We start from the raw sequence: 12,738 nt of genomic DNA, 5'->3' as shown, positions 1-12,738 counted from the left end.
AATCAAAGTTGAAAAAGACAGATGTTGCTGGTAGTGTACATGTATTACATGGTTAGTCAGGGGTTATATTCATATGCAATTGGACAAAATCCTGTCATTCCTACAGGAAGAGGAGGATTTTGATGTATTTGCTATGTTTTCCCTATTGGGCCCCGCCCCATCTGCCCCCAGGAGGGTCAGACCCATCGTTAATACAAAATTGGTTCCCCTTCACCAAAGGATGCTTTAGACCAAATATGGACATAATCCTGTCATTCCTACGGAAGCAGAAGGATTTTAAAGTTATTTTTCTATTTTTCCCTATTTGGCCCTGCCTCTCTGCCACAAGGGGGTCAGAACCACCATTTATACAAAATTGGTTCCCCTTCACCCAATGCAAGGGTGCGTCATCCCAAATTTAATCAAAATCCTGTCATTCCTACAGAAGAAGAGGAATTTTGAAGAATTTGCTATGTTTCCCCTATTGGGCCCGCCCCTCTGGCCCCAGGGGGTTCAAACCTACCATTAACACAAAACTGATTTCCCTTCCAAATAGGATGCTACTGTTCAAATTTTGTTAAATTACTTTCATCCCAATGGAAGAAGAAGGATATTAAAGAATATTCCTCTATATCATGTATTGGGCCCTGTCTCTCTGCCAACAGGGAGGTCAGACCAACCGTTTGTACAAAATTTGTTCCCGCCCAACCGAGGGTGTTTCATACCAAATTTGGACAAAATCCTGTCATTCCTACAGAAGAAATAGGATTTTTAAGAATTTGCTATGTTTCCCCTATTTGGCCGAAGGATGCTCCAGACTAAATTAGAATAAAATCCCTTTATCCCTACAGTAGAAGAAGTATTTCAAAGGTTTTACCTCTATTTCCCATATTGGGCCCAAGCCCTCTGCCCACAGGGGGTCCAAAGCCACCGTTTATACAAAATTGAGTGCCCTTTGCCCAAGGATGCTCCAGACTAAATTGGGATAAAATCCCCTTAATCCCTACCATAGGAGAAGGATTTTAAAGGTTTTATTTCTATTTCCCATATTGGACCCCACCACTCGGCCCCCAGGGGGGGCCCACACACCATTTATAGAGAATTGAGTCCCGTTGGCCCAAGGATGCTCCAGACTAAATTAGGACAAGAGGCCCAGAGGGCCTGTATCGCTCACCTGAATATGTTTAAAATAATTGGTATGAAGTAAGGATATAGCACTCCATGGTAGGTGCTGTCAGTACATATGAAATTTCCGAAAGATCCATCCAGTACTTGAGATAAAGCAAGAACAAACTTCAAACAGAGCCCCATCCCTATGCCCCTAGGGGGGGTCATACCCACCGTTTATACAAAATTGAGTCCCCTTGGCCCAAGGATGCTTCAGACTAAATAAGGATAAAATCCCTTGATCACGATGGTCGAAGAAGTATTTTAAAGGTTTTACCTCTATTTCTCCTATTGAGCCCCACCCCCTGGGAGACCACACTCGTTGTTTATAGGAAATTGAGTCCCTTTTGATCAAGGATGCTCCAGACTGAATAAAGATAAAATCCTTTCATTCCTACAGAAGAAGAAGGATTTTAAAGAATAATTTGTTATGTTTCCCCTATTGGGCCCCGCCCCTCAGGCCCCTGGGGGGCCAGACCCAAGGTTTATAAACAAGGGGCCAAAGCGCCTTAGGAGTTATAATATAGGTACTGGTAGCTTTATTTTATTGTTGAGATGTAATGTGGAAATCAGCATGTAAACTAAGTGAAATACAAGAGGCCCAAGAGGGCCTGTATCGCTCACCTGAATATTTAAGCAGTCATAGCAAAATATTCTCATTAAATATTATATTGCACTAAAAATATTTCCCTCGCAAACTTTGTTGGCTCCATCTGTTGAAACTACCAGCAAAATATTATTATAAGATTCTATGCTTTTTGATTCTTCTTCAGAAGTTGCTTACCATATTTTTCCCTGTGATCTTGTAAGTAGGTCAATGTCATTTTCCTTCTCAAATTGGTTAGCTCTATTCCAAAAAGCTACCAGCCAAATCTTATGAATCCATTCCTTTTAGTTCTCAAGAACAAATCCATTAAAATGTTGTTGACCTCTGTGACCTCTAAAGTAGGTTGAGGTCATTTTCATTTGCAAACTTTGGTGAGCTCTATCCCGGGAAGTCACCAGCCAAATATTATAATTTTATGCCTTTTAATTCTTCAGAAGAAGCTGTTTGAACTGTTTGACATATTTGAACGCTGTGACCTTGAAAGTAGGTCAAGGTCATTTTCATTCGCAAACTTTGTTTGGCTCTTTCCCAGGAAGCCACCTGCCAAATATTAAGATTTTATAACTACCAGTTCTTCAGAAGAAGTCGTTTAAAGTGTTTGACATATCTGCCTCATGTGACCTTAAAAGAAGGTCAAGGTCATTTTCATTCTCAAACTTTGTTCGGCTCTTTCCTAGGAAGCTACAAGCCAAATATAGAGATTATATACCTTTCAGTTCTTCAGAAGAAGTCGTTTGAAGTGTCTGACACATTTGACTCCTGTGACCTTGAAAGAAGGTCAAGGTCATTTTCATTCTCAAACTTTGTCGGGCTCTATCCAAGGAAGCCATCAATCAAAAATAAAGATTCTATACCTTTCAGTTCTTCAGAAGAAGTCATTTGAAGCTTTTGACATATATGACCCCTGTGACCTTGAAAGTAGGTCAAACTAGTTTTCATTCTCAAACTTTGTTGGGCTCTATCCCAGGAAGCCACCAGCCAAATATAAAGATTATATACCTTTCAGTTCTTCAGAAGAAGTCGTTTGAAGTGTTTGACACATTTGACCCCTGTGACCTTGAAAGAAGGTCAAGGTAATTTTCATTCTCAAACTTTGTTGGGCTCCATCCAAGGAAGCCATCAGCCAAATATGAAGATTCTATACCTTTTAATTCTTCAGAAGAAGTCGTTTGAAGTTTTTGACATATTTGACCCCTGTGACCTTGAAAACAGGTCAAGGTCATTTTCGTTCTTAAACTTTGTAGGGCTCCTACCAACGAAGCTTTCAGCCAAATATCATGACTCTAGGCCTGTCCGTTCTTCAGAAGAAGTTGTTTAAAGGAAAAGTTGACGGACGAGGACGGACGGACGGACGACGGACGCCGCGCCACGGCATAGGCTCACTTGGCACTTCGTGCCAGGTGAGCTAAAAACCATCATCTGGTTCTGGAGAAGAAGTTGAAAATGTAAAAAGTTAACGCACGACGGACGGAAAGCGATTAGAATAGCTCACTTGAGTAAAGCTCACCGAAGGATGCTTCAGACCAAATATGGAACAAATCCTTTCATTCCTACAGAAGAAGGATTTTAAACAATTTGCTATACATGTATTTCACCTATTGGGCCCCACCCCTCAGCCCCCAAGGGGGCCCGACCCACCGTTTATACAAAATTGATTGCCCTTCACCCTAGGATGGGTCAGACCAAATATGGTACAAATCCTTTCATTCCTACAGAAGAAGAACGATTTAAAAGAATTTGCTATATTTCCCCTATTGGGCCCCGCCCCTCAGGCCACTGGGGGGCCAGACCCACCATTTATACAAAATTGGTTCTTCTTCACCAAAGGATGCTCCACACCAAATTTTATTAAAACCCGCTCAGTGGTTCATGACTAGTAGTGTAAGGTTGACGGACGACGGACGCAGGTCGAAGGACGATGGACGACGGACGTTGCGGTATGGCATAAGCTCACCATGGTCCTTCGGGCTAATAAATACCCTAATCACTATGGTAGAAGAAGGATTTTAAAGGTTTTACCTTTATCTCCCCTATTCAGCCCCGCCCCTCTGCCCCCAGTGGGTCCACAACCAACGTTTATATAAAATTGCGTCTCTTTGGTCCAAGGATGCTCCAGACTAAATTAGGATATATTCCCTTAATCCCTACAGTAGAACAAGGATTTTAAAGATTTTACTTCTATTTCCCCTATTTGGCTCTGCCCCTGTGCCCCCAGGGAGGCAGCACCCACTGTTTATACAAAATTGAGTACCCTAGTTTGCCCAAGGATGATCCAGACTAAATTAGGATAAAATCCATTTATCCCTACGGTAGAAGAAAGGTTTTAAAGGTTTTACCTCTATTTCCCATATTGGGCCCCGCCACTCTGCCCCCAGGTGGGCCACACCCACCATTTATACAAAATTGAGTCCCCTTGGTCATAGGATGCTCCAGTCTAAATTAGGATAAAATCCCTTAATTCCTACAGAAGAAGAAGGATTTTAAAGGTTTTACCTCTATTTCCCCTATTTGGCCCCGTTCCTCTGCCCCAAGGGGAGCCACACCCACCATTTATACAAAATTGAGTGCCCTTGGTCATAGGATGCTCCAGACTAAATTAGGATAAAATCCCTTAATTCCTACAGAAGAAGAAGGATTTTAAAGGTTTTACCTCTATTTCCCCTATTTGGCCCCGTTCCTCTGCCCCAAGGGGAGCCACACCCACCATTTATACAAAATTGAGTGCCTTGGCCCAAGGATGTTCCAGACCAAATCTAGTTAAAATCCACTAAGCCATTCAGGACTAGTAGCGTTTTAAAGGAAAAGTTGATGGACGACGCTCATCATGGTCCTTCGGACCAGTTGGGCTAAAAAACAGTACATTTAAAATTAATCTCAAAAAGCTGTAGCTTTCAAATTGTACTTTTTGTTTTTGTAATATTCTGACATAAATATTGCAAAATTAATATCTTTAATTTAACTTACCAACAAATATGTCATCAAAAGGATCCATTCCACCATGAAATGTTGAAAAATCGAATGGGCTCTTAGCAAAAAACGTTGAGAAGTGTGCATCCAGGTCATCAACAAAAGATTTAAAAGCAAAGGAAAATGTTCCAGAATTTGAACCAAATCCTGGAAAGCCAGCCTCAAAGTCTCCAGGAAAAGCATCATCCGGGATGTTCCAATCCTGGCTCCATGGTTTCTGTGTTTTGCTTTTATTTTTTTTCTGTTTACTTTTTCTGTTTGAATTTTTTGATGAGAAAAATGTAAAATTGAAATCTTCATCTGGTGAGGTAAATGTGTGACTCCCAGTCCCAGCAGGTTTTGAGTATGCGCCACTGTATGCTTTGCCATCATCTTTTCCTGCAGATGATGTAAAGGTTGTGTTGTAACTACCACCTGGCTTTGATTTGGTGAAGGACTTTTTGGGCTCTTCTTTTGGTTTGTTGACCTGTCTTTCATGCATTTCCCGTCGATCAGCACTTTTTAAATGATCATATGCTGCAGAGATTTCCTTGAACTTTTCTTCAGCACCAGGTTCTTTGTTTTTGTCAGGATGGTACTTCCGGGCAAGATTCCGGTATGATTTTTTTATCTCATCCTCTGTTGCCCCTGGCTTCACGCCAAGAACTGCAAACAAGCTCTTGGTCATGATGTTTGATCCTGTGATTCAGTGATCTGAAAGGAACAAAAGATCATTACTTCATTACCACATTATCCAAAGCTAGTAGTTATATAGGTTAAAAATAGTAATAGTTATACTGGTTTATCATACAGAAACCTTTTTATCTGGCTGTACTTTGTATTTACCCAAGAGGAATGCCCAAAGTAGGCATTATTGCATTTGTTGTGTATATTTGTAGGTTTGGGTTATTTCTTTTGGGAGTAGGGGGCACTGTGCAGTTGAGGGTATTAAAAATGGAATAAAGGTAATATATAAAGAACTACAACTCTGAAAATAAAATTGATTCCATTGATTTAAAATACCAGGAACAGAAAATAGATGATACTATCTTTATGTATTTGAATGAGGAATGTGCATACTAATTAAACACAGCTTTTTGCGATGCAGTATGATCATGAGTATGTTCACTGTAAATAACTTCAGTGCAATATGTAGACTAGTTTGATCATCAGACGTGTCTTTCAAAAGGATACGGATAAAATTACCCGGCTTTAAAGTCACTCATTTGTAATCTCCAAAGAAAGGTATTGGCCAAGCGATTGGGCAGTGTTGTTTTTTTTTACCTGAAACCAATCTAAGCTTACTGCATACCTTTGATTTTGTCATGATGTATTCAAGGGGTGCAGACAATATAAGGGATGAAAACCCATGGAATTTCAGAAGATGCCTGGATGGTTATCAGTCCCACCAAATGCCCAATTTTGAATCCAACAGATGGACAGACAATAGATGTCACAGTATGGCATAAGCTCAACTTGATACTTTGGATCAGGTTAGCTTAAAAATAACAAATCAGTGGACTAGTCTCTAATCCTTTCATCTCTTTAGTGACTCTTCCTGGAGAACCTCTGAAGATCATAGATTATAGCAGGGGTCGACACTAACACTAGTCCGTTAGTCCTGGACTAGAAGATTTCAGCAAGGACTAGTGAATCACCTAACCTAACTGGTCCTTTGGACTTGTGAAAACATATGATTATAAAACAAGAATATTCCTTTTTAAGATTTAGAAAGTAATATGTATTGCATGATAATAGTCAAAATTTTCCTAAAACTTCACCATTTTTTTATGGCAATACCTGTAGTTATTCTACAGTCGATTACTTTTGAGGTTTCGTGTTGTAGAAGGCAATGTTTCCATATCAGGAAATTTTGGACTAGTTACATTGACCTAGAACTAGTAAATAATTCAACTATTCAACAAGTCATGTGAACTACCAAGCAAAACAAGTTAGTGGTTAGCCTTTAGGCCTACAGGCTAGTCAACTGTTTTGTTATTGTTATATTATCATGGGATAGCCTGTGGGCCTAGAGGCTAGTCAACTATTTTGTTATTGTTTTATTATCCTGGGATAGCCTTAAGGCATACAGGCTAGTCAACCGTTTTGTTATTGTTTGATTATCATGGGATAGCCTTTAGTCCTAGAGGCTAGTCAACTGGTTTGGTATTGTTTTATTATCCTGGGATAGCCTTTGGGCCTTCAGGCTAGTCAACTGGTTTGGTATTGTTTTATTATCAGAGGATAGCCTTTAGGCCTACAGGCTAGTAAACTGTTTTTTTATTGTTTTATTCTCATGGGATAGCCTTAAGGCCTACAGGCTAGTGAAATGTTTTGTTATTGTTGTATTATCATGGGATAGCCTTTGGGCCTAGAGGCTAGTCAACTGTTGTGTTATTGTTTTATTATCATAGGATAGCCTTTAGGACTACAGGCTAGTCAACTGTTTTGTTATTGTTTTATTATCATGGGATAGCCTTTGGGCCTACAGGCTAGTCAACTGTTTTGTTATTGTTTTATTATCATTCTCCTGCGCAAGCATTTTTTAATATTTCAAGATATGTTCAGGGAAAATTCTGTTTGACTTCTGAAATAACTAGTTGTCAATGGTCAACTGAAAGTTCAGTTTATTGGCCAAGATCAAGCTACACAGTTTTTATTTTATTTCTCATGCTGGGGCCGTAATAGAATCAAAATGTTTAGGGAATAAATTAGAATTTGGGAAATATTAACACTTATAAAGCGTTGCAATGTAATGAAACTTTCATTCGTTAATAACCATGCATTATTGGACGATAGACCATGCGCATGCTGTATTATTTTTTAACAGACCAACGCTCTTCCAAAAACCTCCCTCGCAAATGTAAACAAGCAAGTGGAGATACTGGTTTAATTTGTCGTATGAAGGTATACCCATTTAATTTTGTATGTGAGGCAAAACTGAGTATTGGTTCAAATGAGGGTACCGGTTTTTTGGTATTTTGCCACTTATTCTGAATACATTGAATGCACCATACATTCACTTAGCCCATTAGATTAATGAAAGCTAGGCGGGGCTTGACTAGTGTTCCACTCCTTGGCAATCTATGTATTTGAACACTCCCAATGAGAATGGCATATTATCTGACACGACAGCTTCCAGGATGCCATGTCTTAGCTTGCTAGCATGAACTTCAAATGGGTTATTACAATCCCTGCAATCTTGTTCTCCTGGATGCTTATCTCTGGGTACTTTGAGTAGTAGTCAACTACCATGAGGTAGTCAGGTGATCCATACTCTAACAGGTCCATCCCTAGCTCCTCATGTGGCCTGCTTGGAATCTAGTGAGAAATGAGAGGATCCTTTTGTTGTTCGGGCTTGAATTTGTTGCATGTGGCACATTAAAACACAACGTTTTCTGTGTCTGATGACATATTTGGCCAATAGATGCATATGACTTGCACTGCTCCATGGTGACTTTCGTGTACCGTGGTGAGCATCTTGCATTGGAGTTGTTTCAGGATAATCAACTTCCCCCTATAAAAAAAATAGTCCTTCAGCCTCAGTTCATCTGTCATGGATCAGTATGGTGGAACTGGTTTGGATGTGTCAGATATCACTGTTGGCCAGCCTTTAGAGTTCCGAGCTGTAGATCAATGACTCCTGCTGTGGCACTGACTAATCCATGTATGATGTCAACTCTTTGTTAATTTCTGATGCGTGTCCAGTGGGTAGGTTACAGGTGGGCTCTGGTCATATTATCAGCTATGTATGTTTATCTGGTATCTCTGTAAGCGCAGCAGCATACTTTGTAGCCTTAGTAGTCACACTTGGTGTGTGTTAGTGTACTTAGTTATGAGGAATTGCTTGGTGTGTGTTAGTGTACTTAGCTATGAGGGATTGCTTGGTGTGTGTTGTACTTAGCTATGAGGGTTTGCTTGGTGTGTGTTAGTGTACTTAGCTATGAAGGATTGCTTGGTGTGTGTTAGTGTACTTAGTTATGAGGGACTGCTTGGTGTGTGTTGTACTTAGTTATGAGGGATTGCTTGGTGTGTGTTAGTGTACTTAGCTATGAGGGCTTGCTTGGTGTGTGTTAGTGTACTTAGCTATGACGGATTGCTTGGTGTGTGTTGTACTTTGCTGTGAGGGATTGCTTGGTGTGTGTTAGTGTTCTTAGCTATGAGGGATTGCTTGGTGTGTGTTAGTGTACTTAGCTATGAAGGATTGCTTGGTGTGTGTTGTACTTAGTTATGACGGATTGCTTGGTGTGTGTTGTACTTTGCTATGAGGGATTGCTTGGTGTGTGTTAGTGTTCTTAGCTATGAAGGATCGCTTGGTGTGTGTTGTACTTAGTTATGACGGATTGGGTGGTGTGTGTTGTACTTTGCTATGAGGGAGTGCTTGGTGTGTGTTAGTGTACTTAGTTATGAGGGATTGCTTGGTGTGGGTTAGTGTACTTAGCTATGAAGGATTGCTTGGTGTGTGTTGTCCTTAGTTATGAGGGATTGCTTGGTGTGTGTTGTAATTAGTTATGAGGGATTGCTTGGTGTGTGTTGTACTTTGCTGTGAGGGATTGCTTGGTGTGTGTTAGTGTCCTTAGCTATGAAGGATTGCTTGGTGTGTGTTGTCCTTAGTTATGAGGGATTGCTTGGTGTGTGTTAGTGTCCTTAGCTATGAAGGATTGCTTGGTGTGTACTAGTGTACTTAGCTATGAGGGACTGCTTGGTGTGTGTTGTACTTAGCTATGAGGGATTGCTTTGTGTGTGTTAGTGTACTTAGCTATGAAGGATTTCTTGGTGTGTGTTGTACTTAGTTATGACGGATTGCTTTGTGTGTGTTGTACTTTGCTATGAGGGAGTGCTTGGTGTGTGTTAGTGTACTTAGTTATGAGGGACTGCTTGGGGTGTGTTGTACTTAGTTATGAGGGATTTCTTGGTGTGTGTTAGTGTACTTAGCTTTGAGGGATTGCTTGGTGTGTGTTAGTGTACTTACTTAGCTATGAGGGATTGCTTGGTGTGTGTTGTACTTAGTTATGAGGGATTGCTTGGTGTTTGTTAGTGTACTTAGTTATGAGGGATTGCTTGGTGTGTGTTAATGTACTTAGTTATGACGGATTGCTTGGTGTGTACTAGTGTACTTAGCTTTGAGGGATTGCTTTGTGTGTGTTAGTGTACTTAGAGGGATTGCTTGGTGTGTGTTAATGTACTTAGTTATGACGGATTGCTTGGTGTGTACTAGTGTACTTAGCTTTGAGGGATTGCTTTGTGTGTGTTAGTGTACTTAGAGGGATTGCTTGGTGTGTGTTAATGTACTTAGTTATGACGGATTGCTTGGTGTGTACTAGTGTACTTAGCTTTGAGGGATTGCTTTGTGTGTGTTAGTGTACTTAGAGGGATTGCTTGGTGTGTGTTAATGTACTTAGTTATGACGGATTGCTTGGTGTGTACTAGTGTACTTAGCTTTGAGGGATTGCTTTGTGTGTGTTAGTGTACTTAGAGGGATTGCTTGGTGTGTGTTAATGTACTTAGCTATGACGGATTGCTTGGTGTGTGTTAGTGTACTTAGTTATGACGGATTGCTTGGTGTGTATTAGTGTACTTAGCTATGAGGGATTGCTTTGTGTGTGTTAATGTACTTAGCTATGAGGGATTGCTTGGTGGGTGTTGTACTTAGCTATGAGGGATTGCTTGGTGTGTACTAGTGTACTTAGCTATGAGGGATCGCTTTGTGTGTGTTAGTGTACTTGGCTATGAGGATTTGCTTTGTGTGTGTTAGGGTACTTAGCTATGAGGGATTGCTTCGTGTGTGTTAGTGTACTTAGCTAGGAGGGATTGCTTGGTGTGTGTTAATGTACTTACTTAGCTATGAGGGATTGCTTGGTGTGTACGAGTGTACTTAGCTATGACGGATTGCTCGGTGTGTGTTAGTGTACTTAGTTCTGAGGGATTGCTTGGTGTGTGTTAATGTACTTAGCTTTGAGGGATTGCTTGGTGTGTGTTACTGTTCTTAGCTATGAGGGATTGCTTGGCGGGTGTTGTACTTATCTATAAGGGATTGCTTGGTGTGTACTAGTGTCCTTAGCTATGACGGATTGCTTGGTGTGTGTTAGTGTATTTAGTTATGAGGGATTGCTTGGTGTTTGTTAGTGTACTTAGTTATGACGGATTGCTTGGTGTGTGTTAGAGTACTTATCTCTGAGGGATTGCTTTGTGGGTGTTAGTGTACTTGGCTATGAGGATTTGCTTTGAGCGTGTTAGTGTACTTATCTATGAGGGATAGCTTTGTGTGTGTTAGTGTACTTGGCTATGAGGATTTGCTTTGAGCGTGTTAGTGTACTTATCTATGAGGGATTGCTTGGTGTGTGTTTGTGTACTTATCTCTGAGGGATTGCTTTGTGGGTGTTAATGTACTTAGCTATGAGGGGTTGCTTTGTGTGTGTTAGTGTACTTGGCTATGAGGATTTGCTTTGAGAGGGATTGCTTGGTGTGTGTTACTGTTCTTAGCTATGAGGGATTGCTTGGTGTGTGTTAATGTACTTACTTAGCTATGAGGGATTGCTTTGTGGGTGTTAGTGTACTTGGCTATGAGGATTTGCTTTGAGAGGGATTGCTTGGTGTGTGTTAATTTACTTAGCTATGACGGATTGCTTGGTGTGTGTTAGTGCTTGGTGTGTGTTGTACTTAGTTATGACGGATTGCTTGGTGTGTGTTAGTGTACGTAGTTATGACGGATTGCTTGGTGTGTGTTGTACTTAGTTATGACGGATTGCTTGGTGTGTGGTGTGTGTTAGTGTACTTAGTTCTGAGGGATTGCTTGGTGTGTGTTAGTGTTCTTAGTTATGACGGCTTGCTTGGTGTGTATTAGTGTACTTATCTCTGAGGGATTGCTTTGTGGGTGTTAGTGTACTTGGCTATGAGGGATTGCTTGGTGTGTGTTAGTGTACTTATCTCTGAGGGATTGCTTTGTGTGTGTTAGTGTACTTGGCTATGAGGATTTGCTTTGAGTGTGTTAGTGTACTTATCTATGAGGGATTGCTTTGTGTGTGTTAGTGTACTTAGCTATGAGGGATTGCTTTGTGTGTGTTAGTGTCCTCAGCTATGAGGATTTGCTTTGTGTGTGTTAGGGTACTTAGCTATGAGGGATTGCTTTGTGTGTGTTAGTGTACTTGGCTATGAGGGATTGCTTGGTGTGTGTTAATGTACTTAGCTTTGAGGGATTGCTTGGTGTGTGTTAATGTACTTAGCTTTGAGGGATTGCTTGGTGTGTGTTAATGTACTTAGCTTTGAGGGATTGCTTGGTGTGTGTTAATGTACTTAGCTATGACGGATTGCTTGGTGTGTGTTAGTGTACTTAGTTATGAGGGATTGCTTGGTGTGTGTTAGTGTACTTAGCTTTGAGGGATTGCTTGGTGTGTATTAGTGTACTTAGCTATGAGGGATTGCTTGGTGTGTGTTAGTGTACTTAGCTTTGAGGGATTGCTTGGCGTGTATTAGTGTACTTAGCTATGAGGGATTGCTTTGTGTGTGTTAGTGTACTTGGCTATGAGGGATTGCTTGGTGTGTGTTGTACTTAGCTATGAGTTATGAGGGATTGCTTGGTGTGTACTAGTGTACTTAGCTTTGAGGGATTGCTTGGTGTGTGTTAATGTGCTTACTTAGCTATGAGGGATTGCTTGGTGTGTGTTGTACTTAGCTATGAGGGATTGCTTGGTGTGTACTAGTGTACTTAGCTTTGAGGGATTGCTTGGTGTGTGTTAATGTACTTACTTAGCTCTGAGGGATTGCTTGGTGTGTGTTAGTGTACTTAGTTATGTGGGATTGCTTGGTGTGTGTTAGTGTACTTAGCTGTGAGGGATTGCTTGGTGTGTGTTAGTGTACTTAGCTTTGAGGGATTGCTTGGGGTGTGTTAGTGTACTTAGCTATGAGGGATTGCTTTGTGTGTGTTAGTGTACTTGGCTATGAGGGATTGCTTGGTGTGTGTTGTACTTAGCTATGAGTTATGAGGGATTGCTTGGTGTGTACTAGTGTACTTAGCTTTGAGGGATTGCTTGGTGTGTGTT

The 12,738-nt window shown here is 40.8% G+C and overlaps 1 protein-coding gene across 2 annotated transcripts in view; it reads right to left on the bottom strand.

Moving 5' to 3' along the window:
• The window catches only part of LOC110450199, a 66,245-nt gene that overhangs the window by 41,659 nt on the left and 11,848 nt on the right, over positions 1 to 12,738 (bottom strand). For both annotated transcript variants that reach the window (XM_021497516.1, XM_021497517.1), the window contains exon 2: positions 4,718 to 5,413. In XM_021497516.1, the coding sequence (XP_021353191.1) occupies positions 4,718 to 5,387 (670 nt within the window). In that variant the 5' untranslated portion in view covers positions 5,388 to 5,413. The remainder of the gene's footprint in view (positions 1 to 4,717; positions 5,414 to 12,738) is intronic.

The sequence above is a fragment of the Mizuhopecten yessoensis genome, unplaced genomic scaffold, assembly GCF_002113885.1.
Source record: "Mizuhopecten yessoensis strain PY_sf001 unplaced genomic scaffold, ASM211388v2 scaffold5099, whole genome shotgun sequence".
Taxonomy (NCBI): Eukaryota; Metazoa; Mollusca; class Bivalvia; order Pectinida; family Pectinidae; genus Mizuhopecten; species Mizuhopecten yessoensis.
This window is presented reverse-complemented; position numbering and strand designations above follow the sequence as displayed.